The following is a 25,945-nucleotide window of genomic DNA, read 5'->3' as shown; positions in this document are numbered from 1 at the left end:
GACAAAACCCTCCCCCACCATTAAGAACATCTACAGGGAACGCTATCGTCGGAGAGCGGCAGCAATCGTTAAGGATCCACACTGTCCAGCACACGCTCTGTTCCCACTGCCGCGATCAGGTAAGAGGTATAGGTTCCACAAGACTCGCACCACCAGGTTCAGGATCAGCTGCTCCGCTTCCACCATCAGACTCCTCAACGACAAACTCAATCAGGGACTCATTTAAGGATTCTTACTTTTGCACTTTATTGATTTTTTTTTCTCTGTATGTTTACATTTCTTATCATACAAGTTTTATAGTTTTTTTTTAAAATCGCACTGACAGTAAGTGGTAATTCTGCCTCGCCCGCAGAAAATGAATCTCAGGGTTGTATGTGATGTCAGGTTTGCGGAGAATAAATCTGAAGCCTGCGACGAGAGGTGGGGGGGGGGGGGGAGATTGGTGGTGGTGAAGGAGGAGACAGCTGCTGGAAGTAGGAGATTGGTGCCACCGTGTCACAGAGGGAGGGGGGTGGATGGATGGGAAGCGCGTGGGAGGGGATATGGTGCGAGGGCTGCGTGGATTGTATTATAATATTGGTTATATATCATTACCTCTGTGAAACCTTCTGAGTTCCTCCAGCATTTCGGGGTGTTCAGTTTTCTGTCCCCAATTTGGCTACAAAGTTTTTCTACATTTACGAGCTGAACATATTCATGTGAATGTTACACCCACTTGCCCCATTCCCTAAAATCTTCCCCCTGACACAAGTTCAGGCCTTCTCATTACCTGAAATAGCCAAGGTGATACTGAGTTCCAGAATCTTCAATGATAACAGTCTGAAATTCCGGTGGGTCGTAGAAATACCTCCAGTGCAGACAGTAATTAGGTTCCCGAGTGGTTGCTACTTTATGTTTCCCCGCTAAAATATCGTAAGGCCCGACAAGTTGCAGCCCAAGACTCGAAATCAATGCCTCTGTTTAACAAAAAAAAAGAAAAGCAAACGCAAGCACAGATTCAGACCCAACAAAGCGGAAGGTCTCCGGCAGAGAATCCAGTTGCTCCTGTTTCTGTCTCCTTGTCCTCAATTCCAAGGTTCAAGCAAACTCTCAGGAGCCTTTGGACAAACATTTAGCAGAACCGAGGAGCTGGTCATGGGCGGAGTTTATTCCCCCTCCCGCCGCCTGTCCGTGTCAATAAGACATAGGAGCAGAAATAGGCTAGGCAGCCCACTGAGTCTGCCCTGCCTTTCAATCTATCTTCCCCACTCAGCCCCACGGCCCGGCCTTCTCCCCATAACCTTTGATGACCTGGCTAATCAAGAACTTATCAATCTCTGCCTTAAATACACCCAACTACCGGGCCGCCACAACCGCCTGTGGCAACAAATTCCTCGGATTCACCACCCACTGGCCAAAGAAATTCCTCCGCATCTCTGTTCTAAGTGGATGCTCTTCAGTCGTGAAGTTGTGCCCTCTTGTCCTCGACTCTCCCACCATGGGAAACCACCTTTCGACATCTACTCTGTCCACGCCATTCAACATTCAAAATGTTTTGAGACTCCACTTTATTCTCTTAAATTTCATCATGAACAGGCCAAGAGCTGTCAAACACTCCTCGTATGGTAACCCTTTCATTCCCACAATCATCCTTGTGAACCTCCTCTGAACCCTCTCCAACTCAGCACACCCTTTCATAAATGTGGGGCCCAACACTGCTCACAATACCCCATCTCGCCAGTGCCTTGGGAAGCCTCAACATCACATCCCTGTTCTTATATTTTATTCCTCTTGAAATGAATGCCAGCATTGCATTTTCTGAGATGGTCAACAGCTTTATGTTCGTGGGCGTAAGCACCTTCACTGACTTGGCCTGGCCCACCCACATCGATGCCATGACCGAGAAAGCACCTCAGGGCCTCTACTTTGCCCGAAGAACCTCCAACAGAGGCACCATTGAAAGAACCCTGTCAGGGTGCGTCGCTATGTGCTCCGCCCAAGACCACAAGAAACCATGGGAAGTTGTGAATGCAACTTAATCCATCACACACTCGTCCATCCACAACTCCCACTACCTTGGGAAAGCAGCCACCATATTAAAAGACTCATTCCAACATACAGTCACTTCAACCCCTCCCATCAGTTGGTGCAAAGAAAACATGCTGCTTTAAAAGTAGGCAGATCATTGGGGATCTGGGAGTAGTGTTATGGTTCGGGTAATACATGGTGGCTCAATAGCTCCTGAAACACAACTGTTCTTGAACCTACAAGCCTCCAGCTCCGGCTTCTTTTACGAGGGCTGCCGTCCTTTCTGTGGCCAAGCCGCCAAGACCCCTCTGTGACAGTCTGCCAAAAGTGCTGCTGGGACATCCAGAGGTTTTGGAACTGAAAAGCTCTCTTGCCCGAATTGACTCAAGTCCTGAAGAGCAGGCCAATGAACAAAGACATAAAAGGACTTGTCTCTCCCATTATCCTGATTCCCACTGGATTGCAAGAATAAGGGATTTTGGGCAGAAGTCATAAAATTCACATTATTTGGAGTTTATAAGAGGAGGTGATCTCAGTGAGATGCAAAAAAAATCTTAACCAGCAAGAACATCTCTCCATCTGTAGACACAAGGAAGGAAGAACTTTGAGGATGAGCGACGAGTGGGCACCAGGGAGTAGAAGACTCACCGCAAGGGTTCTCTGGGTTCAGCTCCTCGCAGAAGTGCCAGAAGTAATAGAAGTCCTCAGGCATCGACAGCTTGTAGAGACTCTGAAGTTCTTGCCGCCAGGCTTCAGGGACACCAGGCTTCTCCGCTCGGTTTCTCTTCCCATCGTCCGCCGGATTCCTTGCCTGAGGACGACACGAGGAAAAAGTGTGAAGGCTTTGAAATAAGAGGAAGGAAAGAATTACTCCCAAACTCTGGAACCATTGACTGCCCTGAAACATAATAATAACAACGAGTTCATTGTCATATGCGTAGAGTCATCGTCAGTCTTACCCATGTCCCACCCACACCAGTCCCACTTGCCTGTGTTTGGCCCCATATCCTTCTAATCCACCCTTTCCGTCTAAGTGTTTCTTAAATGTTGCAATGGTACCTGCCTCAACCATCTTGGTTTGTTCCATACTCCCACCATCCTCTGCATTAAAAAAAAAAGTTATCCAACCTCTGTGTTTAATAAAAGTTTAATCTCTACAATTACGTGTTACAACCGAACACATCCACTCTGTCCATGCTTTTCAACATTCAAAATGCTTCAATATCTCACCTCATTCTCTTAAATTCCAATGAATACAGGCCAAGAGCTATCACACACATCTCATATAACTCTTTCTTTCTCAGAATTATCCTTTTCCATTCTTTGTACCCTCTCAAACTTCCGCACATCCTTTTGTAAATGAGAAGCCCAAAACATCTCACAATACTCCAAGTGCCTTATAAAGCCTCAACATCTCATCCCTGCTCTTCTATTTGACTCCTCTCAATGAACGCCAGCGGTATCTTTGCCTTCTTCACCACTACCTCAACCCGCAAGTTGATCTTCAGGCCTCCTGCACGAGGACTCCCAAGTCCCTTTGCATCTGGGTATTTTAAATTTTCTCCCCATTTAAAAAAATAGTCTGCCCGTTTATTTTTTTTCTACCAAAGTGCATGACCGTACACTTTGCGACATTAAGTTTCATTTGCCACTTCTCTGCTCATTCTCCTTATCTGTCTAGGTTCTTCTGCAGTCTCTGTGTTTCCTCGATATTATCTTCTCCTCCACCCACCTCCACATCATCGGCAACTTGGTCACAAAGTTCATTCATTCCATAAGACAAAATGAAATGTGAAAGGTGCATACATCATTACAAGTCAATGGGTTATAAGTGGTGGAAACTTTCTAAAGTGCATCTATTTGAATGCAAGGAGTATTGTAGGAACAGCAGATGAGCTTAGAATGTGGATTGGCCTGTGGGACTATGATATTGTGACCATTGCTGAAACTTGGTTGGAGGAGGAGCAGGACTGGCAGTTCAATGTTCCGGGATTCCATTGCTTTAAATGCGATAGAACAGGGGGTATGAAAGGGGGAGAACCACATAACAATTACAGGACGCAGGCCACCTCGGCCCCTCTAGTCCGTGATCTCCTCTAGTCCCACTTGCCTGTACCCTGTCCATAACCCTCCAATCCCCTCCCATCCATGCACCTGCCTAACTTATTCTTAAATGACAAAACTGACCCTGCTGCCACCACCTCTTCCGGAAGCTCATTCCACTCAGCCACCACTCTCTGAGTGAAGAAGTTCCCTCTCATGTTATCTCTAAACTTTTGCCCCCCATTCCAATTTCACCTACCCTCAAGGGGAAGAGCCTATTCACGTCTACTCTATCTATCCCCCTCATAATTTTAAACACCTCTATCGAATTCCCCCCTCAACCTTCTACGCTCCAATGAATAAAGGCCCAGTCTACTCAATCTTTCTTTGTTTTCTAGATACTGCAATCCAGGCCACATTTTAGTAAATCTTCTCTGCACCCTCTCTACCTTATTGATATCCTTCCTATAATTTGGGGACCAGTATTCCAAATTTGGCCTCACCAATGGCTTGAATAGTTTCAACATCACCTCCCAGCTCCTGTATTCTATGCTTTGATTTATAAAGGCCAGTATACCAAAAGCCTTCTTTACCACTCTCTCCACATGAGATTCCACTTTCAAGGAATGATGAACTGTTATTCCAAGATCTCTCTGTTGCTCTGCGTTCCTCAACGCCCTCACCTTCACTGTATACGTCCTGTTTTGATTATTCTTCCCAAAAAGAAGCACTTCACACTTATCGGGATTAAACTCCATCTGCCATCTTTCAGCCCACTCTTCTAAACAGTCCAAATTCCTCTGCAGTCTCCGAAAACCATCTTCACTATCCACAACTCCCTTTATTTTTGTGTCGTCTGCATGTTTCCTAATCCAATTTACCACTCCGTCATCCAAATCCTTAATGTAAATGACAAACAACAAGGGACCCAACACTGATCCCTGAGGGACACCGCTCGTCACCGGCCTCCATCCTGGCAGACAGTTATTCACCATGACTCTCTGGCATCTACCTTCTAGCCACCATTGAATCCACCTGACTAATCTGAACATTAATACCTAGCACCTGAATCTTCCTCACCAACCTTCCATGTGGAACCTTATCGAAGGCCTTACTGAAATCCATATAGAATACATCTATTGCTCTACCCTCATCAACCTTACTAGTCACCTCCTCAAACAATTCAACAAGATTTGTCAAACATGACCTTCCACACACAAACCCACATTGAATGTTCCTGATCAGACCCTGCCTCTCTAAATACATTATCTCTAAGAATACTTTCCATTACTCTTTTTTAAAATATTTTATTTATAATTTTTCATACAGGCTTGTAGTCATATATCGCAACCTGCCAACGATGGCAGTTCACAATCTCCTATACATGAAGACATATTCCTTTTCCCGATGACTATATATACACAAGCACGTGTCATTGCCCACCCTCCTCACCCCACCTATAAAATTAAACAATTCGTTCATACTACGATGTCGATAACAATAACAAACACTAATATTAAGGAAATGAATAAGAGTGCAAATAATAAAAAGAAACGAGAAAAAAAAGCTGGGACTATCACGGCTCAACGGACGGTTTCCGGGTCGGTGCTCATTCTTGACTTTTCCTCAATCGGGATCAATGGGGGAGAGAGGGAGCCGCAGCAGGGGACGGTAGAATAATCACTTCCACGCACCTATGTAGTGCATGTACGGCTGCCAAATCTTCCGAAACTTGCTGTACTTGTTTCTCAGATTATAAGTTATTTTCTCCAGGGGAATGCAACTTTGCATTTCCTTGTTCCGTCGCTCGATACTAGAATAGAGTCAGACTTCCAATGTACTTTCTGGCCACTGCCAATGCGATTAACACTAATTGGATTTGAAATTTGGACAGCTTCGTTGTAAGCCTTATGTCCGTTATATTCCCCAGCAGGAACACCTCTGGGTCCTGAGGGAACTGTTTACCTATAATTTTTTTTCCAGGACTTGGCCTAGATCCACCCAAAAGGGGCACATAACCAGGTTGCATGATCAAACGTCCTGGCTGCAACACCACACCTGAAGCATTTGTCTGGGAGTTCTGGCTTTGATCTATGGATTTTCTGCAGCATTATGTACAACTGGTACAAAAAGTTATACTGGACCAGCCTGTACCTTGCATTAATGACTGTGCTCACACTTTCCTGGCACAGGTCAGATCAGCACCTCTCATCAATTGTAATGCCCAAGTCCGACTCCAATCTTTCTCTCGACCTATGAAGGCCCGGTTTGGGTCCCTCTGACTGGAACAGGTAATAAATACATTGCTGAAATAAATTTCTTGCTGATCCCCCTTCGAATCAGGGCCTCTATGCTACTGCAACGAGGTAGGACCATACCTGGACCTAATACGTCCCGTAGAAAAGACCTTATTTGAAGATAGCAGTGGAATGTTTTATTCGGTAAATCATATTTATTTTTAAGCTGTTCAAACGACATTAATTGCCCTTGATCGTAACAGTCCTCTTTACATCTGACTCCATTACAGAGCCAGAAGTCCAGAATCCCGTTACCCACTGTCAGTGGTATCAATTTATTCGGAGACAAGGGAGTTTTTGGGGACAACCCCATTTTAATATCCAAATACTGGTTGATTTTGGCCCAGATACTAATCACTTGTTTTAATATGGGGCTGCACTTCTAACCTGTCAACAATTTAATGTCCCATTTATAAATAAAATCCTCTGCTATCTTCTCACCCACCAGGTGCAGATCAAGTTCTTCCCTGGATGGTACATCTCCTCCCTGAAAAAGAGAGGCGATGTATCTCGACTGAGCCACCCAATAATATTTTTTGAAGCCCAGCAATCTCAATCTGTCTAGACTATAGTCCCATGTTAATTTTTCCATAGAGACCCTTGGTCCCTTACCATTCCAAAGAGACCTCCTAATCATATGTGATAACTGTTTGAAGAAACCCTGGGGCAACGGCACAGGCAATGTTTGGAAAAGATATTGGAATCTTGGCAACACATTCATTTTGATGCAGTTGACCCTGCCAACCAGAGTGATAGACAGGGGCATCCACCTCTCAAGTCCTCCTCGATTCTTCCCAGCAAGGGGGCATAATTTAACTTGTATAAATTATTCAAGTCACTATCAATATTAACTCCTAGGTATTTAATCCCCTTCTGTGGCCACTTTAAACTATTAATTCCTTTAAATTGATTATAATTACCCTCAGTGAGTGGCATCACCTCCCTCTTATCCCAATTGATCATACCCAGAAAGTTCCCCATAGTCCTCCAATACCTCGTGCAGCCTAGGCAAGGAAGTCGCAGGGTCTGTCAAATACGTCAATTCGTCGTTAGCGAACAAGTTAATTTTGTGTTCCTCCTGGCCCACTCTATAACCTTTGATGTCTGGATCCTGCCGAATGGCTTCTGCCAATGGTTCCACAGCCAGCACAAAGAAAGCCAGTGAGAGTGGACACCCTTGCCAACTAGATCTGGTAAGTGGGAAGGTTGGAGAGATCTGCCCATTGGTTACAATTTTCACCTTGGGTGATATAGCACCCTAATCCAATTTTGAAAAATCGGTCCCAACCCTACCTTCTCCAGCACCTTGAATAAAAATTCCCACTCCAGTCTATCGAAGACCTTTTCTGCATCCAAGGAGATGGCCAGACCCTTCCCATTTCTAGACTGTGCCAGATGCATAACACTCAGCAATCTGCCAATATTATCTGCTGCCTGCCTTCCCTGCACAAAGCCTGTCTGATCCTTGTTTATCAATTTCAGTAAATGCAATGCCATTCTATTTGCCAAAGCTTTGGCTAGGATCTTGTAATCGGTATTCAGCAGAGAAATTGGCCTTATAGGAAGAGGGCATAAGTGGATCCTTACCTTTCTTCAAAATCGTTGTAACAATCGCACTGTAAAAGATTCCAGCTGGGACCTTGTTTCCCTAGCCTGATCTACCATCTCCATATACAGAGGCATTAATAAGTCCTTAAATTCTCGATAGAACTCAGGCGGGAACTCGTCCTCCCCCCCAGAGATTTGCCTGTTTGCAGCGCACTCAATGCTTTACCCAGTTCTTCCTTAGTAAAAGGAAGATCTAATCCTGCATGATCCTCTGGGTTCAGACAGGGGAGGTCTAATCTGGCCAGGGAACTCATCCTCTTGATTGAGGTCCCCAGACAATTCAGATTTATATAATCCTTCATAAAATTCCCTGAAAGTCTCATTAATTTCCTTTGGTTTGTACGAGACCTAGCCATTCCCAATTTGTATTGCATTAATTGTTCTAGAGGCTTGTTCTGCCATCAACTGCCAAGCAAGTACCTTGTGCTCTCTTCCCCAACTCATAATATTTTTGTCTCGACCACATAATAGCCTTTTCCATACTATACGTCTGAAGCATATTATATTCCAAATTCTTGTTTGTGAGAGCTCTATCATGGTCCTTTAGGCCTGATTCCTGAAAATCCTTCTCTAATTGGGTAATGTCCTTTTCCAATTCCTCCACTTCCCTCATAATTTTTCTTGACCACCTTCATATACCCAATTATCTGACCTCTCAAATATGCCTTGAGCGTGCCCCATAGAATAAATTTATCTGGAGTAGAGGGGCAGTTGTCCTCACAAAACTGAGTTATTTGAGATCTTATAAAGCTACAAAACTGGATTTTTTAATAGCAAAGTGTTAACCTGTATGATGTGTCATGCTTATCTGGCATGTTTATAGTCAAGACTGGTCTGAGAGAAGTCTCGCTCTGTTTTCGGCTTCCATGATCCTACCCTCTAAATGGGATGAAGCCAAAAATAAATCTATTCTAGAGTAGGAGTCATGTTGTTTGAGTAGAATGAGTAGTCTCTCTCTCTTGGATGCATTCTATGCCACACATCTATTAAATTCAACTCCCTCATTCAGTCATTGGTGGCTTTTGCCGCTCTAGTCCTAGTTATACGTTTTGTGGACTTGTCCAATACAGGATCCAGGCATAAACTAAAGTCATCACCAAACAAAATATTTTCACTTCCCTCTGTCAAATGTAGGGAAATGTCCTGTATAAATTTCTCATCATCAAAATTGGGGGCATAGACATTGACTAGGGTCCAGGACTCTAAGTATATTTGACAGTGCACCATTACGAATCTAGCCATTTTGTCTGCAGTCACCCTCTGGACCCGGAACACTTTTCATTACTAAAAGTGCCACTCCCCTGGTTTTTGAGCCAAACGAGGAGGACACAACCTGGCCCACCCATTCTCATTTTAATTTTTGATGTTCCCGCTCAGTTAAGTGTGTCTCTTGAAGAAAGGCCAAATCCACCCCCATTTTTTTTTAATGTGTGCCAAGACTTTTTTCTGTTTCACCGGACTGTTTAAGCCATTAACATTAAAAGAGACTACTTTTATGCTCTTACTCATTATCCCCAGGTTCTTCCCAAGGTACCCCCTCCTTCACTACGACTCTCTCCCCCCCCCCAACGTACCCCCAGTCTCTTACCGTCCAACCTTTGGTCCAAGCCGTGAGAGTAAGGAAATTTTAAAAAATCAAGGGGGAGACAATGACAATAATTCAAATAACTGAGCAAAACATGAAACCAAATGCAAAAGACATTCCCAGTCATACTTTTCCTTATTCCCACACTACCTCCCTCCCCCCCCTCTATTTTGTTGATAACCTTCATTGATTACCAACAAATCCCTCGGATAACAGGTTGTGCCACCAGCACCCATCAACTCTTGAGCTCACCAAGAAAAACTACTCTTACAACTTTTCATTTGTTCGGTCTAAACTCTTTCTCAACTTCTGTATTTATACAATTTAGAGAACACAAAAAAAAACACCATGTTATTATAGTCCAAGGCCTGTCTATATCCCCCTTAGGGTCAAATTTGTTACTTAATAAAACTACCGCAGGCGGTCCCCTGACCAGACTTCACATTCCCGACGTGCTCCCCGATGTGCTCCCCAACGTGGGTAAGTCCAGGCGGTCCCCTGACCAGACTTTACATTCCCGTTGTGCTCCCCAACGTGGGTAAGTCCAGGCGGTCCCCTGACCAGCCTTTACATTCCCGTCTTGCTCCCCAATGTGGGTAAGCCTGCGGTATATTCCTGGGCTTTTTCCGGATCTGTAAAAATGTCTTTGCTCCTTCTGGCAATGATATTTTCAGGGTGGCCGGGTACCTCAACACACATTCATATTTCTTCTGCTTGAGCAGTCTCTCAGCCGGTTCAAATGCCTTCCCGGCCTTCAGGAGGCCGAGCTAATACCTGGGTAGAAAAAGATTTTGTTCCCCTCTAACTCTAGAGGGGATCCCCTTCTCTTTGCCCCGATTGCTGCCGTTCCTAATATTTTCTCCCTATCCTGGTACCACAACAGCCTCACCAGAACAGAGCGCGGCCTTTGTCCGGGACCAGGTTTGGGGAAGAGGGACCTGTGTGCTCTCTCCACCTCTATTCTTTCACCCAGTATCTCCTTACCCAACAACTCAGGGATCCAGGTTTGAAAGAAGCACACTGGGTTCTGACCTTCCGCCCCCTCCCTTAGCCCCACTATTTTAATATTGTTCCTCCTGCTATAATTCTCAAGGGCATCCAGCTCTTCCAGATCCTCTCCCTTTCATATATTAACTTTTCCATTTTATTGGACATAATATGGATAGCATCTTCATTCTTATTTAATCTTTCTTCTGCCTCGGTCACCCTGCCCATTAGCCCAGATAGGGTGCTCTGGACCCTGTCCAGTTTTTTCCCCCATGTCCTAGGCACTTTTGTCCATAGCTAGGAAGAGCCTGCCCTCCATCTGCCCGAGCTTGTTAATTACATCCTGCAGCGAGGGCTCTGGGCCTCCCTGCTTACTTTTCCTCAACAGTCCTTTTCCCTGGGGCTCATAGCTTCACAGGGTCTCCCCTGGCCGTTGGACTCTTCCTCCTCTGGACTGTTGGACCACTCTTCACTGCTGCCGGTGCTCCCTTCCTCCTCTGATCCAGCGCTGGACTCACAGGATGCTCTGCTTGGTGTTGGGACTCCCTCTGAGACTTGCAGTTTCCCCCCTGGCCCGCTGCCAGGCCAGAGGTCACTTTCACTCTCTCCTTTAGTGCCAGCAGCAATGCTTGTTTCTTGCAGTTTCCTCTTTTGTCAGGCAGGTCCGCTACCCACGGGGATTGCCACTGCTGCCCCGCACCCACCACGAGCGCGCCTGACTTTGCGATCCTGCTGTGGGAGGGGGGGACCCACCCCTTTCCTTCTCTCCAGGAGCTTCCACAGGGGTTTCCCTCCGTACCCACCAGGCATTGGACCTGTTCTCCCCGTCTGACGAGTTCCTCCTTTGAATCTGCGGTTCCCATTTTGGGCCCTGGGACGGCCCCGCCATTTTCCTCACCACGAGGCATTCCAAGCTTGCCCTCTCGCCTCGGCAGTGAATCTTTCGCACCTTTGCTTGCCGACTTGCTTTTTTTTTGTCATGTTGCATTAAAACAATCTTCTTACGTCCTTTTTTGGCATTTGGACTAGTCAGTTGAGGTTTTAACCTTGTTTGTAATCAAAAATCCTGGGAGCTCTCGGAATCCACCTCCTCGCATCACGTAACCTGCTACTTCCCATTATTCTTCAGAAAAAATATCACAGCAGCGCCCAGATGAAATAGACCAGAGGGCTCGTCAACTGAGACTATATGGATGGAGCTGAGGAACAGGAAAGGTATGACCACACTCATTGGGTTGTATTATAGACTGTCCAATAGTCAGTGAGATATGGAGGAGTAAATCTGTAGAGAGGTAGCAGACAACTGCAGGAAACATAGGTTGTGAGAATAGGGGATTTTACTTTCCAAATATTGACTGGAACTCCCATACTGTAAAAGGGCTGGATCCCTTGGGAGTTTGTCAAATGTGTTCAGGTAACTTTTTATAAACCAATATATAGAGGTACCAACTAGACAAGAGTGTAATACTGGATCTCCTTTTACAGAAAGAGACAGGACAGGTGAGAGAAGAATGTGTATGTAAACATTTTGGGTCCAGTAATCATAATGTCATTAGTTTCAAGTGATTGATGGAGAAGGGTAGGTCTGGGCCTTGGGTTGAGATTCTAAATTGGAGAAAGACTAATTTTTAGGAAATGAGAAAGGATTGAGAATACATGGATTGGGATAAGTTGTTTTCCGACAACGATGTGCGAGGTCAGTGGAGGACCTTTCAAGGTGAAAGTTTGGGAGTACAAAGTTTGTAAGTTCCTGTCAAGATTAAAGGCAAATTTAGCAGGCATAGGGAACCTTGGTTTTCGAGGGATATTGGGGATCTGGTTTGGAAGAAGAGGGAGGTATAGAGCAGTTATAGGCAACATGGAGTAAATGAGGTATTGAGGCATATAAAAAATACAAGAAAAACCTGAAGAAAGATGTTAGGAAGGAGAAAAAAAAGACATGAGGTTGCTTTGGCCAACAATGTGAAGGAAAATCCTAACAGTTTCTACAGGTCTATTAAGAGCAAAAGGATAGAAGGGACATTGGTCCCATTGAAGATCAGAGTGGTCAGCTTTGTATTGAACCAAAAAAGATGGGGGAGATCGTAAATGCTTTTTTCATCAGGAAACAGACAGAGTTGAGGGAAGTAAAGAAAACAAGCAGTGAAGTCACAGAACCTATACAGATTAAAGAGGAGGAAGTGCTTGCTGTCTTAAAGCAAATAAGGTGGATAAATCCCCAGGGCCTGACGAGATATTCCCTCGGACTTTGAGGGAGGCTAGTGTAGAAATTGGAGCTCTGGCAGAAATGCGTAAAATGTCCTCGCCCATGGGTGTGGTGCTGGAGAATTGGAGGATAGCTCACATTGTTCTGTTGTTTAAAAATGTCTCCAAAACCCTGGAAATTATAGGCCAGTGACATGAGTAGTAGGTAAATTATTGGAAGGTGTTCTGAGATCAGCTATACAATTATTTGGATAGCTAGAAACTGATGAGGGATAGTCAACACGGCTTTGTGCATTGTAGGTTGTGTTTAACCAATCTTATAGAATTTTTAGAGGAGGTTACCAGGAAAGTTGATAAAAAAAGGCTGTTGATATTCTTTACATGGACTTTAGTAAGGACTTCGACAAGGGCCCCTGTGGGCGGTCGGTTAGGATCGTTCAGACGCTTAAGTATTCATGGTGAAGTAGTGAATTGGATTCGACAATGGTTGAACGGGAGAAGTCAGAGGGTAGTTAGTTATGGCTGATTGCTTCTCAGACTGGAGGTTTGTGACTAGTGGTGTGTCTCAGGGATTGGTGCTGGGACCACAGACATTGTGTGAGGAGGAAACATGGTCTCCCTCCCCGTCTGGAATGTGTGTATTGCGGGAGGTCACGTATCTGAAACTTGTTCAGAAGTCACATCACGAGTCAATCAAGGTTGGACTCCGGCCATCCATTAGTGCACCCTTAGCTAATTGTTGGCAGGTTGCGATATATGACTAAATCAATTTAATGGCTCGAAGCACGGATTAGCACTGTATAGAACATCAATGCATAGCAAAGTCTTTCTCTCTGCCTCATGGTATAAGCCCCAGACATCACTCCATGCCAGGTCGCTACTGTGGACACCGCTGGAAGTGTCACAGGTAAGGTGTGCACAACACGGAAGCTGAGCCATAGTATTGTGATAGAACAATACTTGCAGAGAGCCATACCCCTGTTGTTAAGGGAACCAGGTGTGCGTAAGAGTCCCTGTTTGTAGTGTGTATACTCACGTGTGTGAGTACGTCAAGTATAGGTTCACTATTGTCAGAATCCAACCGAGATCCAAAGTGAACGCCATTCTTCAGAAAGGACTTGACTTTCAAACACCGGGAAGCCGGATCGGCAGGATTAAAGTTCCGTGTGATTGTAACACTTGTGTCATCTCTCTGTGAACCCGCCGAACCTGATATTCTTCCCAACATGACAGGCCATTGTTGTTTTCATCTATATCAATGATCTGGATGATAATGTTAATTGGATAATAATAATAAATGATAATAATAATTGGATCAGTAAATTTGAAGATTGGGGGCGTTGTGGAGAGCAAAGGAGGTTTTCAAAACTTGCAGAGGGATCTGCACCTGTTGGAAAAACTGGCTGAAAAATGGCAGATGGACTTTAATACAGGCACGGGTGAGGTGTTGCATTTTGGAAGGACAAAATAAGGAAGAACATACATGGTGAATGGTAGAGCACTGAGGATTGCAGTAGAACAGAAGGATTTGGGAACACAGATACATAATTCCCTAAAAGTGGTGTCACAGGTGGATGGGGTTGTAAAGAGATCTTTTGTCATGGGGGAACATGAGGTGCAACTTCTTCACACAGAGAGTGGTGGAATAGTGGGGAAATGAGTTTCCAGCTGAAGTGGTGAATGAGGACTCAATTTTAACATTTAAGAAGAATTTGGACAAGTACATGGGTGGGTGCAGGTCAGTGGGACTAGGCAAAAAATGGTTTGGCACGGACTAGAAGGGCCAGAGGAGCCTGTTTCTGTGCTGTAATGTTCTACGGTTCAAAGCAACCCCAATACCAAATCCTGTGGAACACCATTGGCAACCAACCAGAATATGATCCCTGTATTCTGACTCTCTGCTTCCTGCCAGTCACTGTTCTACCGTTTTCTGTTATACCATCTTGTTTCAGGGCCAAGACCTTCATTAGGAATCAAGAAAAACAAGTAGGCCCTAGAATATACAGGTGGGGGAGAAGCACTGGCTAACAGGTAATGGGTAGGTACAGGGTAATGCAGTGGTTCTCAACCTTTTTCTTTCCACTCACATCCCATTTTAAGTAATCCCTATGCTATCAGTGCTCTGTGATTAGTAACGGATTGCTTAAGGTGGTCTGTGATTGGGAAGGGAAGGCTGAGAATCACTGCTCTAGGCCCAATTGTTACTGAAATATTTTGCTTGAGAAAAATTGTCATTGGCCCATTTCATTTGGAGTTGTGAAACCGGGCACATAACGAGTCAATGAGGGATGATTAAAACAGTGGTTTTCAAACTTTTTCTTTTCACCCACGGACCAGGAATTTTAAATGGGTCTGCAGCCCTATGTTGTAGGTAGGGCCATGGCCACAGGAAATGTTCCCAGATCACCCTCTCCCTGCAGTGTGAAGAGCCAAAGGGCCAAGCAGGGAAGCCTCGCAATGCCAGTGGTTGCGTGCTGTGTTACATAGGCGATTAAAATTAAGATACTTACCGCCTGACAACAGCGGGCCACTTCGGCACATTGCGATGGTAGCACAATGCAAGTTGAATGGCCATCCTTATTAACCATTAACAGCTGTATTCCCAGAGCAGTACCAGCTGTATGAGGGATTATGGGAAAGGAAGTTGGCCATTCATCCCGCATTGTGCCGCTGTTGTGATGCGCTGAAGCACTGGGGTGGGGAGGGCAACCAATGGATGGGGAGGGGGGGTGAACTTGCGTAACATGTCATCGGTTGGGGTGGGGACCCCCCCCAACAAATTGCTAGGAAGGGCAAATTTCCAGGAATTTGGACTGCAGTGTTGAAGACCCAGGAGGTCTGGAATTCCCAGGAATTACACCAGGACAAAGTAGGGTCGCTGCTCCCCTGCAGTGTGAAAACAGCTAGAGGTGCAAATTAAATAGCAAAAGTCTACAGACACAGTAATTGAAACAAAAACACAATGTTGGAGAACATAAAGATACATAACCAACCTAACCCCAAATGTTAGTTATGCATCTTTGCTAGATAGAGAAAACTGTTGAAGTGCTGAGCTTCCCCAGCATTGATTTTACTCTCAGAGTGAACAAGGCCGAGCCCCATTCACACAGCGGCCACAAGGTAGCGGGGCCACAAGGTAGCGGGGCCGGGGCCACAAGGTATCGGGGCCGGGGCCACAAGGTATCGGGGCCGGGGCCACAAGGTATCGGGGCCGGGGCCACAAGGTATCGGGGCCGGGGCCACAAGGTATCGGGGCCGGGGCCACAAGGTATCGGGGCCGGGGCCACAAGGTATCGGGGCCGGGGCCACAAGGTATCGGGGCCGGGGCCACAAGGTATCGGGGCCGGGGCCACAAGGTATCGGGGCCGGGGCCACAAGGTATCGGGGCCGGGGCCACAAGGTATCGGGGCCGGGGCCACAAGGTATCGGGGCCGGGGCCACAAGGTATCGGGGCCGGGGCCACAAGGTATCGGGGCCGGGGCCACAAGGTATCGGGGTCGGGGCCACAAGGTATCGGGGTCGGGGCCACAAGGTATCGGGGTCGGGGCCACAAGGTATCGGGGTCGGGGCCACAAGGTATCGGGGTCGGGGCCACAAGGTATCGGGGTCGGGGCCACAAGGTATCGGGGTCGGGGCCACAAGGTATCGGGGTCGGGGCCACAAGGTATCGAGGCAGCGGCCACAAGGTATCGGGGTCGGGGCCACAAGGTATCGGGGCAGCGGCCACAAGGTATCGGGGCAGCGGCCACAAGGTATCGGGGCAGCGGCCACAAGGTATCGGGGTCGGGGCCACAAGGTATCGGGGCCGGGGCCACAAGGTATCGGGGCCGGGGCCACAAGGTATCGGGGCCGGGGCCACAAGGTATCGGGGTCGGGGCCACAAGGTATCGGGGTCGGGGCCACAAGGTATCGGGGTCGGGGCCACAAGGTATCGGGGTCGGGGCCACAAGGTATCGGGGTCGGGGCCACAAGGTATCGGGGTCGGGGCCACAAGGTATCGGGGTCGGGGCCACAAGGTATCGGGGTCGGGGCCACAAGGTATCGGGGTCGGGGCCACAAGGTATCGGGGTCGGGGCCACAAGGTATCGGGGTCGGGGCCACAAGGTATCGAGGCAGCGGCTACAAGGTATCGGGGTCGGGGCCACAAGGTATCGGGGCAGCGGCCACAAGGTATCGGGGCAGCGGCCACAAGGTATCGGGGTCGGGGCCACAAGGTATCGGGGCAGCGGCCACAAGGTATCGGGGCAGCGGCCACAATGTATCGAGGCCGCGGGACACTTTGTAACAATGCCCGGCTCTCGACTCCGCTCCGCTCCCAATCCCCAGCGACTGCCAGTACCTCCGAGCTCCTGCCGCCCGCCTTCCTCTTCCCGCGTCCCGCCATCACCGAGACGATGCCGCCTGCTCCCTCCGACACTGTCGCCGGCACGGGAACAGCAAGAGAGCCAATCAGCTGCCGCCGCCGGCACGGGAACAGCAAGAGAGCCAATCAGCCGCCGCCGCCGGCACGGGAACAGCAAGAGAGCCAATCAGCCGCCGCCGGCGCGGGAACAGCAAGAGAGCCAATCAGCCGCCGCCGCCGGCACGGGAACAGCAAGAGAGCCAATCAGCCGCCGCCGGCGCGGTAACAGCAAGAGAGCCAATCAGCCGCCGCCGCCGGCACGGGAACAGCAAGAGAGCCAATCAGCCGCCGCCGGCGCGGGAACAGCAAGAGAGCCAATCAGCCGCCGCCGCCGGCACGGGAACAGCAAGAGAGCCAATCAGCCGCCGCCGCCGGCACGGGAACAGCAAGAGAGCCAATCAGCCGCCGCCGCCGGCACGGGAACAGCAAGAGAGCCAATCAGCCGCCGCCGGCGCGGGAACAGCAAGAGAGCCAATCAGCCGCCGCCGCCGGCACGGGAGCCAGTCAGGTTCTCCCCTCGCTGCGGCATGGCCAATGGTCTTGAACACACAGAGATGCTGGAGGTGAAATTGGCTCTCCGGTCCAAAGGCCTTCCAGACTCGTGCTGGGAAGAAGTCCTACACACGGTTCCACTCCATAAGGTCGCTTCTCTGTATGGCGACCATTGCAACTCCTTATGAGCTTATGTTGACATTCCAGAGGAATTTCATGTCCGGGACTACTTTCTCTCCTGCTGAGAAAGCACGTGAGGAGGAGCAAAACAGATCCCCTGATCGAGAGGGTGCACCTGCTGCACGCCAACCCAACCTAACCTACTTGGCATACCCTGATGACAGAGAGGACACCGTCTCAATCAGAGACCTGGCACCTGCTAGAACTGAGGATCTGAATCCTCAAGTGTGCCAGGAACTACCGAGTACCCCACTCAGGGTCCTGGAGGACACTGCTCAGGAAGTGGACCAATCCACCCCGTGACCTGAGCCGGAGCCCTCGAGACCCACTGACCCTGTACCACGGGATCCAGGAGGTTCAGGAAGCCTCCAGTTCTGTGGCGCTCAAGCAGAATTACCAGACCCCCTGACAGACTTAACTTGCAAATATTTGTAAAGTATAATTTTTTTTTGAAAGAATTATCTCTGTTTTTCACCCACAGGCTCACTGTGGAATTCACTGTCTATGTATTGTTCAGATGGCTGGCCCCTCTCCTGGCTCCGCCCTCACCTACCCCAAAATAAACCCTGGTTTTCCCTCCTTACCTCGGATTCACCTGAGGTCTGTTGTGTCTATTGGCCATTGACTGTAAGCTATTAAAAGCATTTTTATACTCCTCACTTGTATCTGAGTGCAATTAGTTGTGTTACAATCCCAAAATTTAATTTTTTAAAATTGTCATTCAATTATACAAGTACAACCCAACGAAACAGCATTGTCCAGTCCTCGGTGCAAAACGTACAAAGACACAACCGGTCATAACACATATGTCTTTGGCTTGGCTTCGCGGACGAAGATTTATGGAGGGGGTAAAAAGTCCACGTCAGCTGCAGGCTCGTTTGTGGCTGACCAGTCCGATGCGGGACAGGCAGACACGATTGCAGCGGTTGCAAGGGAAAATTGGTTGGTTGGGGTTGGGTGTTGGGTTTTTCCTCCTTTGCCTTTTGTCAGTGAGGTGGGCTCTGCGGTCTTCTTCAAAGGAGGCTGCTGCCCGCCAAACTGTGAGGCGCCAAGATGCACGGTTTGAGGCGTTATCAGCCCACTGGCGGTGGTCAATGTGGCAGGCACCAAGAGATTTCTTTAGGCAGTCCTTGTACCTTTTCTTTGGTGCATCTCTGTCACGGTGGCCAGTGGAGAGCTCGCCATATAATACGATCTTGGGAAGGCGATGGTCTTCCATTCTGGAGACGTGACCCATCCAGCGCAGCTGGATCTTCAGCAGCGTGGACTCGATGCTGTCGTCCTCTGCCATCTCGAGTACCTCGACGTTAGGGGTGTGAGCGCTCCAATGGATGTTGAGGATGGAGCGGAGACAACGCTGGTGGAAGCGTTCTAGGAGCCGTAGGTGGTGCCGGTAGAGGACCCATGATTCAGAGCCGAACAGGAGTGTGGGTATGACAACGGCTCTGTAACTCAAAACGGTCAACCAGTTTACCTATCTCGGCTGCACCATTTCATCAGATGCAAGGATCGACAATGAGATAGACAACAGACTCGCCAAGGCAAATAGCGCCTTTGGAAGACTACACAAAAGAGTCTGGAAAAACAACCAACTGAAAAACCTCATAACACATATACCAACAAACAATACACATGCAGGACAAGTGTTTCATCTATATAAATAAATAAATATTGTTTCGTGAATATGAGAGTCTCAGATGGTTAGTGTGAGCATTTCCTTTGGTCGTTCACCATTTTCACTGGCCAGAGGAAGAAGCTGTTCCTCAGCCTGGTGGTGCGGCCTCTGGTACTCCTGCCTCTTTTTCCTGAGGGGAGTAGCTGAAAGATGCTGTGTGCAGGCTGGAGGGGTCCTCAATGATTTTGTGTGCCCTCTTCAGACAATGATCCTGGTAGATGACATCAAAGGGGAAGAGGGAGATACCAGTGATCCTCTCTGCCTGTGGAATGACCTCCAATCCATTTCTCTACACCAACTGTACCACACTGTGTTGCAGCCAGCCAGGACACTCTTGATTGAGCTCCTGAAACAGGTTGACATAATGGTGGCCTTGCCTGTTTCAGTCTTGCTGTTGTGGCCAGATAACCAATTACTATAGGTAAGTTGCAGCAGAAGACAACAGGTTATCTCGAAAGACCCAACAAGTTTTGGGCAGAACAAAGGGCATCTTTCGCCGAGTTGATGTCTGTCTCTGTGAGCGTCACCGGGTACAGCCCATAAATCAAAGAGACTTCTGTCTCGCTGCTGCTGGGGATGAATTATAGCAAGACACTTGTGTCCTTCTCCATGCACCCTTAATCAATGCACATTCTGAATCTGATATTTCGGCGACAATGTGTGTTGTGGGCGATGTTCCAGTTATATAGGAAGGATCTGACCGAGAGGGCTTATCTCACCACCAGCAAGGCTAAGTCCTGGTTCCTGTTCATGAGCACTGGTGATACAAAAAAAATTCTAACCACAATTAATTATTTATAAAAGGAAACCGTTTAGAGTCCGTTCCCACCCTTACTTTCATATCCATATGTTCTCATCTCTGTGCCTGTCACATTCAATTCCATCAATTCCATTTCCACCACTGTGGCATCTTGTCACTTCTCCTCCCTCTGCCATTTGAGGGATCACCACCCACGTTGTAAAAGTGACCCCTGAAGTTCTTGTTAAATCTGTTAGACCCTCTGATTACTGATTTCCCTACTCCTACCCACATTAGCTCTCCAAAATGTAGAAAGGTTGTTTTCCATAGTGGGAGAATCTAGGGCAAGAGGGCACAACTTCAGGATTGAAGGGTGTCCGCTGACAGCAGAAATACAGAGGACTTTCTTCAGCCAGAGGGTGGTGAATCTGTGGAATTTGTTGCTACAGGTGGTCGTGGAGGCCAAGTCATTTGGTGTATTTAAGGCAGAGATTGACAGATTCTTAATTAGCCAGGGCATCAAAGGTTACGGGGAAAAGACCAGGCAGAAGGACCGAGTGGGAAAATGGATCAGCCCATGATTAAATGGTGAGGCAGTTTCCATGGGTGAATAACCTACTTCTGCACCTTTGTCTTCTGGTCTAAATGCAACACCTCACAATTCTCTCATCAACCACTACTCTGCCCACCTGTCCAAAAAATCAAGTTTCTGCTATAATCTTTGGCAACCGTCTTCACCATCTACATATACAGGCATTGCCGTGTAATCCACAAACTTGTGTGGTGCAATGGGTTAATTAAATATATGCCTATTAAAGGGATTTGAATTGGGTTAGCTGTTAGGTTGCATGCATTTCACAGACACAGCCTTGCAGGTGCAAACAGAAGGTTCTAGGGTTTAGCACCCCCAGAAACTGACACATATGCAAAGAGTTGGGGGGCCATGTGTTTTTTTGTAAAGCCTGGAAATTGCAACATTTGCCAATTGAAACCAAAAAAAATTAACAGTGCCTGGAACATCAGGAGGGGGTGGGCAGAGAATGAGAGAGCAGGAGGCAGTATGAGAAAAGACTTGACAGAAGAGGAGCTGCTGAGGTTTTTTTTTCCAAGACTGGACAGACTTCTCACAGGGTAGCCTGAGTGTACTCAATGTGGAATCAGGAGTGGCAGCTCGTCTTCCCGGTGTGGCGAAGAGGAGAAGAACTCTGTGAGAAGAACTTGGAGAGAAGACAAGTTTCTTCTGGAAGACACAATTGTTTGGGGTGTCCAACAAGCAACAACCTTCCACCACTTTCCTGCCTGGTCATTCTAAGTAGAGCCCTGAAGTTTGCTTGAATGTAATGACTGTTTGATTCTGTGCACAGGATTGAAGATTACTGGAAACTGTAGCCTTGGAAATGTGGACTGTGGAAGATTGACCAGTAAAAAGGACTTTCTTAAAAACACATTACACACACTTGTGCTGAGATTGTGTAATTAATGATGATGTAATGTGATGAGAGGTTAAGTGTTGATCTTGTTGTTCTGTACTCAGAGAATTAAACTAATTTTGTTTAAGGAACCATTGCTTTAGTATATTTCTATTGCTGTTGGTATATGGTGTTCACTGAACTCGTAACACTTGCTAATCGTTTAATCTCAAACATTGATATAGATGACAAACAGCTGTGGGCCGACCACCGAACCCTGTTTCACACCACTAGTCACAGATCTCCAGTCTGAAAACCAATCTTGCACCATCACCCTCTGCTTTCCACCTTGAAGCTCATTTTCTATCCAATCTGCTAATCTCACTTTAACCGACCTCCACAATATGAAAATAATACATGAGAAATGCAATAGAAAAGTTGTAATTGGAAAGCAAATGGAATAGAAATATTATTGAGAGATTAATAAAGCCTGGAAGTATATCAGTTAAACCTCGGTACAAAAATAGTTCTCTTAGGAAAGAAACAAGTCGGTAAAATGTGGGATCAGTTCAACCTGCTGGATCGACCATTGCACTATAAAAATGTAGTGTTGGTATTATATCTGACCCCTATGGTGTGACTTGAATTGAAATTAATCTGTTATGTACATGGGTCATTAAGAAGCAAAATATTAAGCTGGGGGATCAGCAAGACTATTGCTTTGCATGGTGATAATTGATGTTTTGAGGAACACCAGAATAGAGAGCAGGAGGCAGCATTTGTTTCCTCCACCTGCTCTGCTACTTTCCAAGGTCATGGACAATCTCCCTCCCCGCTTTTTTCTTGCCCTGGCTTTCATATCGCCTTATTCATCAAATATGCAGAGTTCTATTGCTTTCTGTTTTATAATAAACTCAATGACTGAGCGATCGGGGTAGGGAATCCACCACCACTCGGTCCTAAATGGTGACTGTGCCACTTGGCTCTAAACTCCTCTGCCAGGTGAAGCACCCTCTCAGCATCTTCCGTGCTGAGTCCACTGAAATGGTAAAGAGATTGCATGTTGTGTGGATCAGCAAACTAAGCACTGGTGGGGGGAGGGGGCACCAATTTTAAACGTTAGTGTTTTTTACCTATTTATTTACTGTAATTTAGTCCTAACCTGTTTAACCTTTCCTTGCATTCAATTCCTGAAGTCTGGGACTTCTCTGCACTCTTTCAACCTTACTGATATCTTTCCTGTGGTTAGGTGACCAAATATGCACACAATACTCCAATTTGGCCTCCCAACTCCTGTACTCAGTACTTTGATTTATGAAGGCCCATATACCAAAAGCTCTCTTTACAGACCTATTCACCCACGACACCACTTTCAGGGAATTGTGCATCTGTATTCCCACATCCCTCAGTTCTACTGCACTTCTCAGTGCCCTTCCATCTACCATGTATGTCCTTTCTTGGTTTGTATTTCCAAAATGCAACACCTCATTAAATTCTACCTGCCGTTTTTCAGCCCATTTTTCCAGCTGGTCCTGATTCCTCTGCAAGCTGCAGGCCTTCTTCATTGTCCATAATGCCTCCAATCTTAGTGTCATGTGCAAACTTGCTGATTCACCTACTTGCCTTTTCCCCATATCCCTTAATTCACCTACTTTGTAAAAATCTATTCAACCTTGACTTAAATATATATACACTGCATCAATGGGCAGCGCATTGCATAGATTCACCACCCAATGGGAAAAGCAGTTCCTTCTCATCTCCACCCTAAATCTACTACCTTGAACCTTGTTCTAGTCTCCCCCCACCAACTTACCTACTTCTATCTTATCTATGCATTTCATAATTTTATTTGTTTCTATAAGATCCCCTCATATACAATATTCTCTGAAAAGTTAACGGTTTTCCCTTTCCACAGATGCTGCCCAAAGTGAACTGGATTTGAAATGTCTTTTTTTGATTTTAAATTGGAGGAGGCTCGGGAACAGATGGTGGGAGGTTTCGAACCACAATTATGGGACCACAATGGGGGAAAATGTGCTGCACCTCGGAAAGATAAATATTTACAGGATTTCTTCAGTGATCCTTCTGTTAACTCATTTTTCCTAGTTGTAGCAGGTGCGAGTTGTTTTAACGGTTGGGTAAACTCGTCCAACTTTGATTTCAGTGTTTTAGGAGTTCATAAAAAAGACAGCTGTGGCAAAGGCTGCAGGTTTCTCAAAATACAGCTGGTATAGCAGGGCCATTTAATCAAATCAAACAACCTTTCATCGTCCTTTGCATACCTACTTGGGGATTAGCTGTACTGGATTGGGTGTTGTATAATACACCAATGATGACGAGAGAGCTTAGAGTAAAGGAACCATTAGGGGGCAGTAATCACAATATGATTGAGTTCAATTTGATGTTTAACAATCTGGATAAGTGTGAGGTGATGCATTTTGGAAGGACAAACCAGAAGGCTGAGTACAGGGTTGATGGTCGGTTACTTAAGACTGTGGATGAACAAAGGGACCTTGAGGTTCAAATCCATACATCCCTCAAAATCGCCGCACAGGTTGACAGGATATTCAAGAAGGCTGATGGGACGCTGGGGTTCATTAATAGAGGGATTGAGTTCAGGGGTAGAGAGATCATGTTGCAACTCTACAAATCTCTGGTGAGACCACACTTCGAGTCTTGTGTTCAGTTCTCATCACTTCATTATAGGAAGGATGTGGAAGCTATGGAGAGGGTGGAGAGGAGATTTACCAGGATTGGGAATCAAGTCTTATGAGGCAAGGTTAGCAGAGCTGGGACTTTTCTCTTTGGAGCATAAAAGGTGGAGAGGTCCACAAGATTATGAGAGGCATGAAGAGGGTGGACAGCCAGCACCTGTTTCCCAGGGCAGGATCAGCAAACACCAGGGGACACATGTACAAAGTGAATGGAGGGAAGTTTAGGGGAGATATCAGGGATATGTTTTTTGACACAGAAAGTGGTGGGTGCCTGGAATGCCTTGCAAGGGATGGTGGTCGAGGTGGAAACATTGGGGGCATTTTAGACCGTCACGTGGATGAAAGAAAAATAGAGGGTGTGGTGCACTGTTAGCCAGAATCAGACACACACAAAGATAAAGACTGTACAACAGGCTTTAATCAACAAAGACTTCCACAGAGCCAGGCTGGCTGTGGCTGCAGCAACTCTGAGTGAGGCCTCGGGAGGTCGGCGCAGGCTTATATTCTGGAGGGTGATTGACACCCGACCAGGTGGGGCTTGATCCATTCAGGCTGACTGATTGACAGCCGGCCAGGTGTTGTCCTGTCCCCCTTACACTCCTGCAGGTACAGAGGTTGCCCCCTGCAGTAGGCCGGTGGTGTACCGCCACAGAGGGTTATGCGGTAGAGAGGGATTAGCACGATTTTTAAGGAATATATGGGTTGGCACAACATTGAGGTCTGAAGGCCCTGCAGTGTTCTATGCTCTAAGGAGAAACTAAAGTCAGATGTGTTGGTATTACAGAAGAGGAAAGAGATATACAGTGGCATGAGAGGGGAGCTATCCAAAGTAGATTGGAAGGGGGTACTGGTAAGGGAAAATGGCAGAGCAGTAATGGATGGAGTTTATGTCCATTGAATGAGGAAGGTGAAGGATAATTACTTACTAAAAAGAGGAAATATTCTAATGGAAAAATGTCTCTACCCTTGCTGATGAGAAGTCAAAGCCGATGTAAAAGCAAAAGAGAGGGCATACAAGGAAGCAAAAATTAGTGGGAAGGTAGAGGATTGGGAAGTTTTTAAAAACTTGCAGAAGGTAACAAAAACTCATAAGGAGGGGAGAGATGAAGTATGAAAGCAGGCTTGCAAATAATATCAAAGAAGATACAAAAGAGCTTCTTCAAGTATGTAAAGAGTAAAAGAGGTGAAAGAAGATATCAGACCACTAGAAAATGATGCTGGGAAAATAACAATGGGAGACAAGGAGATGGCATAGGAGTTAAATTGATATTTTCATCAGTCTTCACTGTGGAAGACATTAGCAGTGTGCTGGATGTCCAAGGGTACATTTACTATTTCAAGGTGCTCAGAAAACTGGATGGCATAAGGGTGGATAAGTCTCCCGGACCAGATGGGTAGCACTCTCAGGTTCTGACGGATTGCGGAGGCATTGGTAATGATCTTTCAGGAATCAATAGATTCTGGCATGATCCTAGAGGACTGGAAAATTGCAGATGCTACCCCATTATTGAAGAAAAGAGGGTGGCAGCAGAAAGGGAATGATAGACCGGTTAGCCTGACGTCAGTGGGGAAAGATGTTGGAGTCGATTGTCAATGAAGAGG

The 25,945-nt window shown here is 46.7% G+C and overlaps 1 protein-coding gene across 1 annotated transcript in view; it reads right to left on the bottom strand.

Annotated features, from left to right (window-relative positions):
• The window catches only part of hpf1 (histone PARylation factor 1), a 39,502-nt gene extending 22,281 nt beyond the window's left edge, over positions 1-17,221 (bottom strand). Inside the window, exons 1-3 of the mRNA XM_069941417.1 lie at positions 17,072-17,221; positions 2,656-2,818; positions 770-956 (exon numbers count right to left, since the gene is read on the bottom strand). Coding sequence (XP_069797518.1) covers positions 770-956; positions 2,656-2,818; positions 17,072-17,116 — 395 coding nt within the window. The 5' untranslated portion in view covers positions 17,117-17,221. The remainder of the gene's footprint in view (positions 1-769; positions 957-2,655; positions 2,819-17,071) is intronic.
• Between the last annotated feature and the right edge of the window lie 8,724 nt (positions 17,222-25,945).

Source organism: Narcine bancroftii, chromosome 1 (genome assembly GCF_036971445.1).
Source record: "Narcine bancroftii isolate sNarBan1 chromosome 1, sNarBan1.hap1, whole genome shotgun sequence".
In the NCBI taxonomy this organism is placed as follows: Eukaryota; Metazoa; Chordata; class Chondrichthyes; order Torpediniformes; family Narcinidae; genus Narcine; species Narcine bancroftii.
The sequence above is the reverse complement of the archived record's forward strand: the minus strand, read 5'-3'. Positions and strand labels throughout refer to the sequence as shown.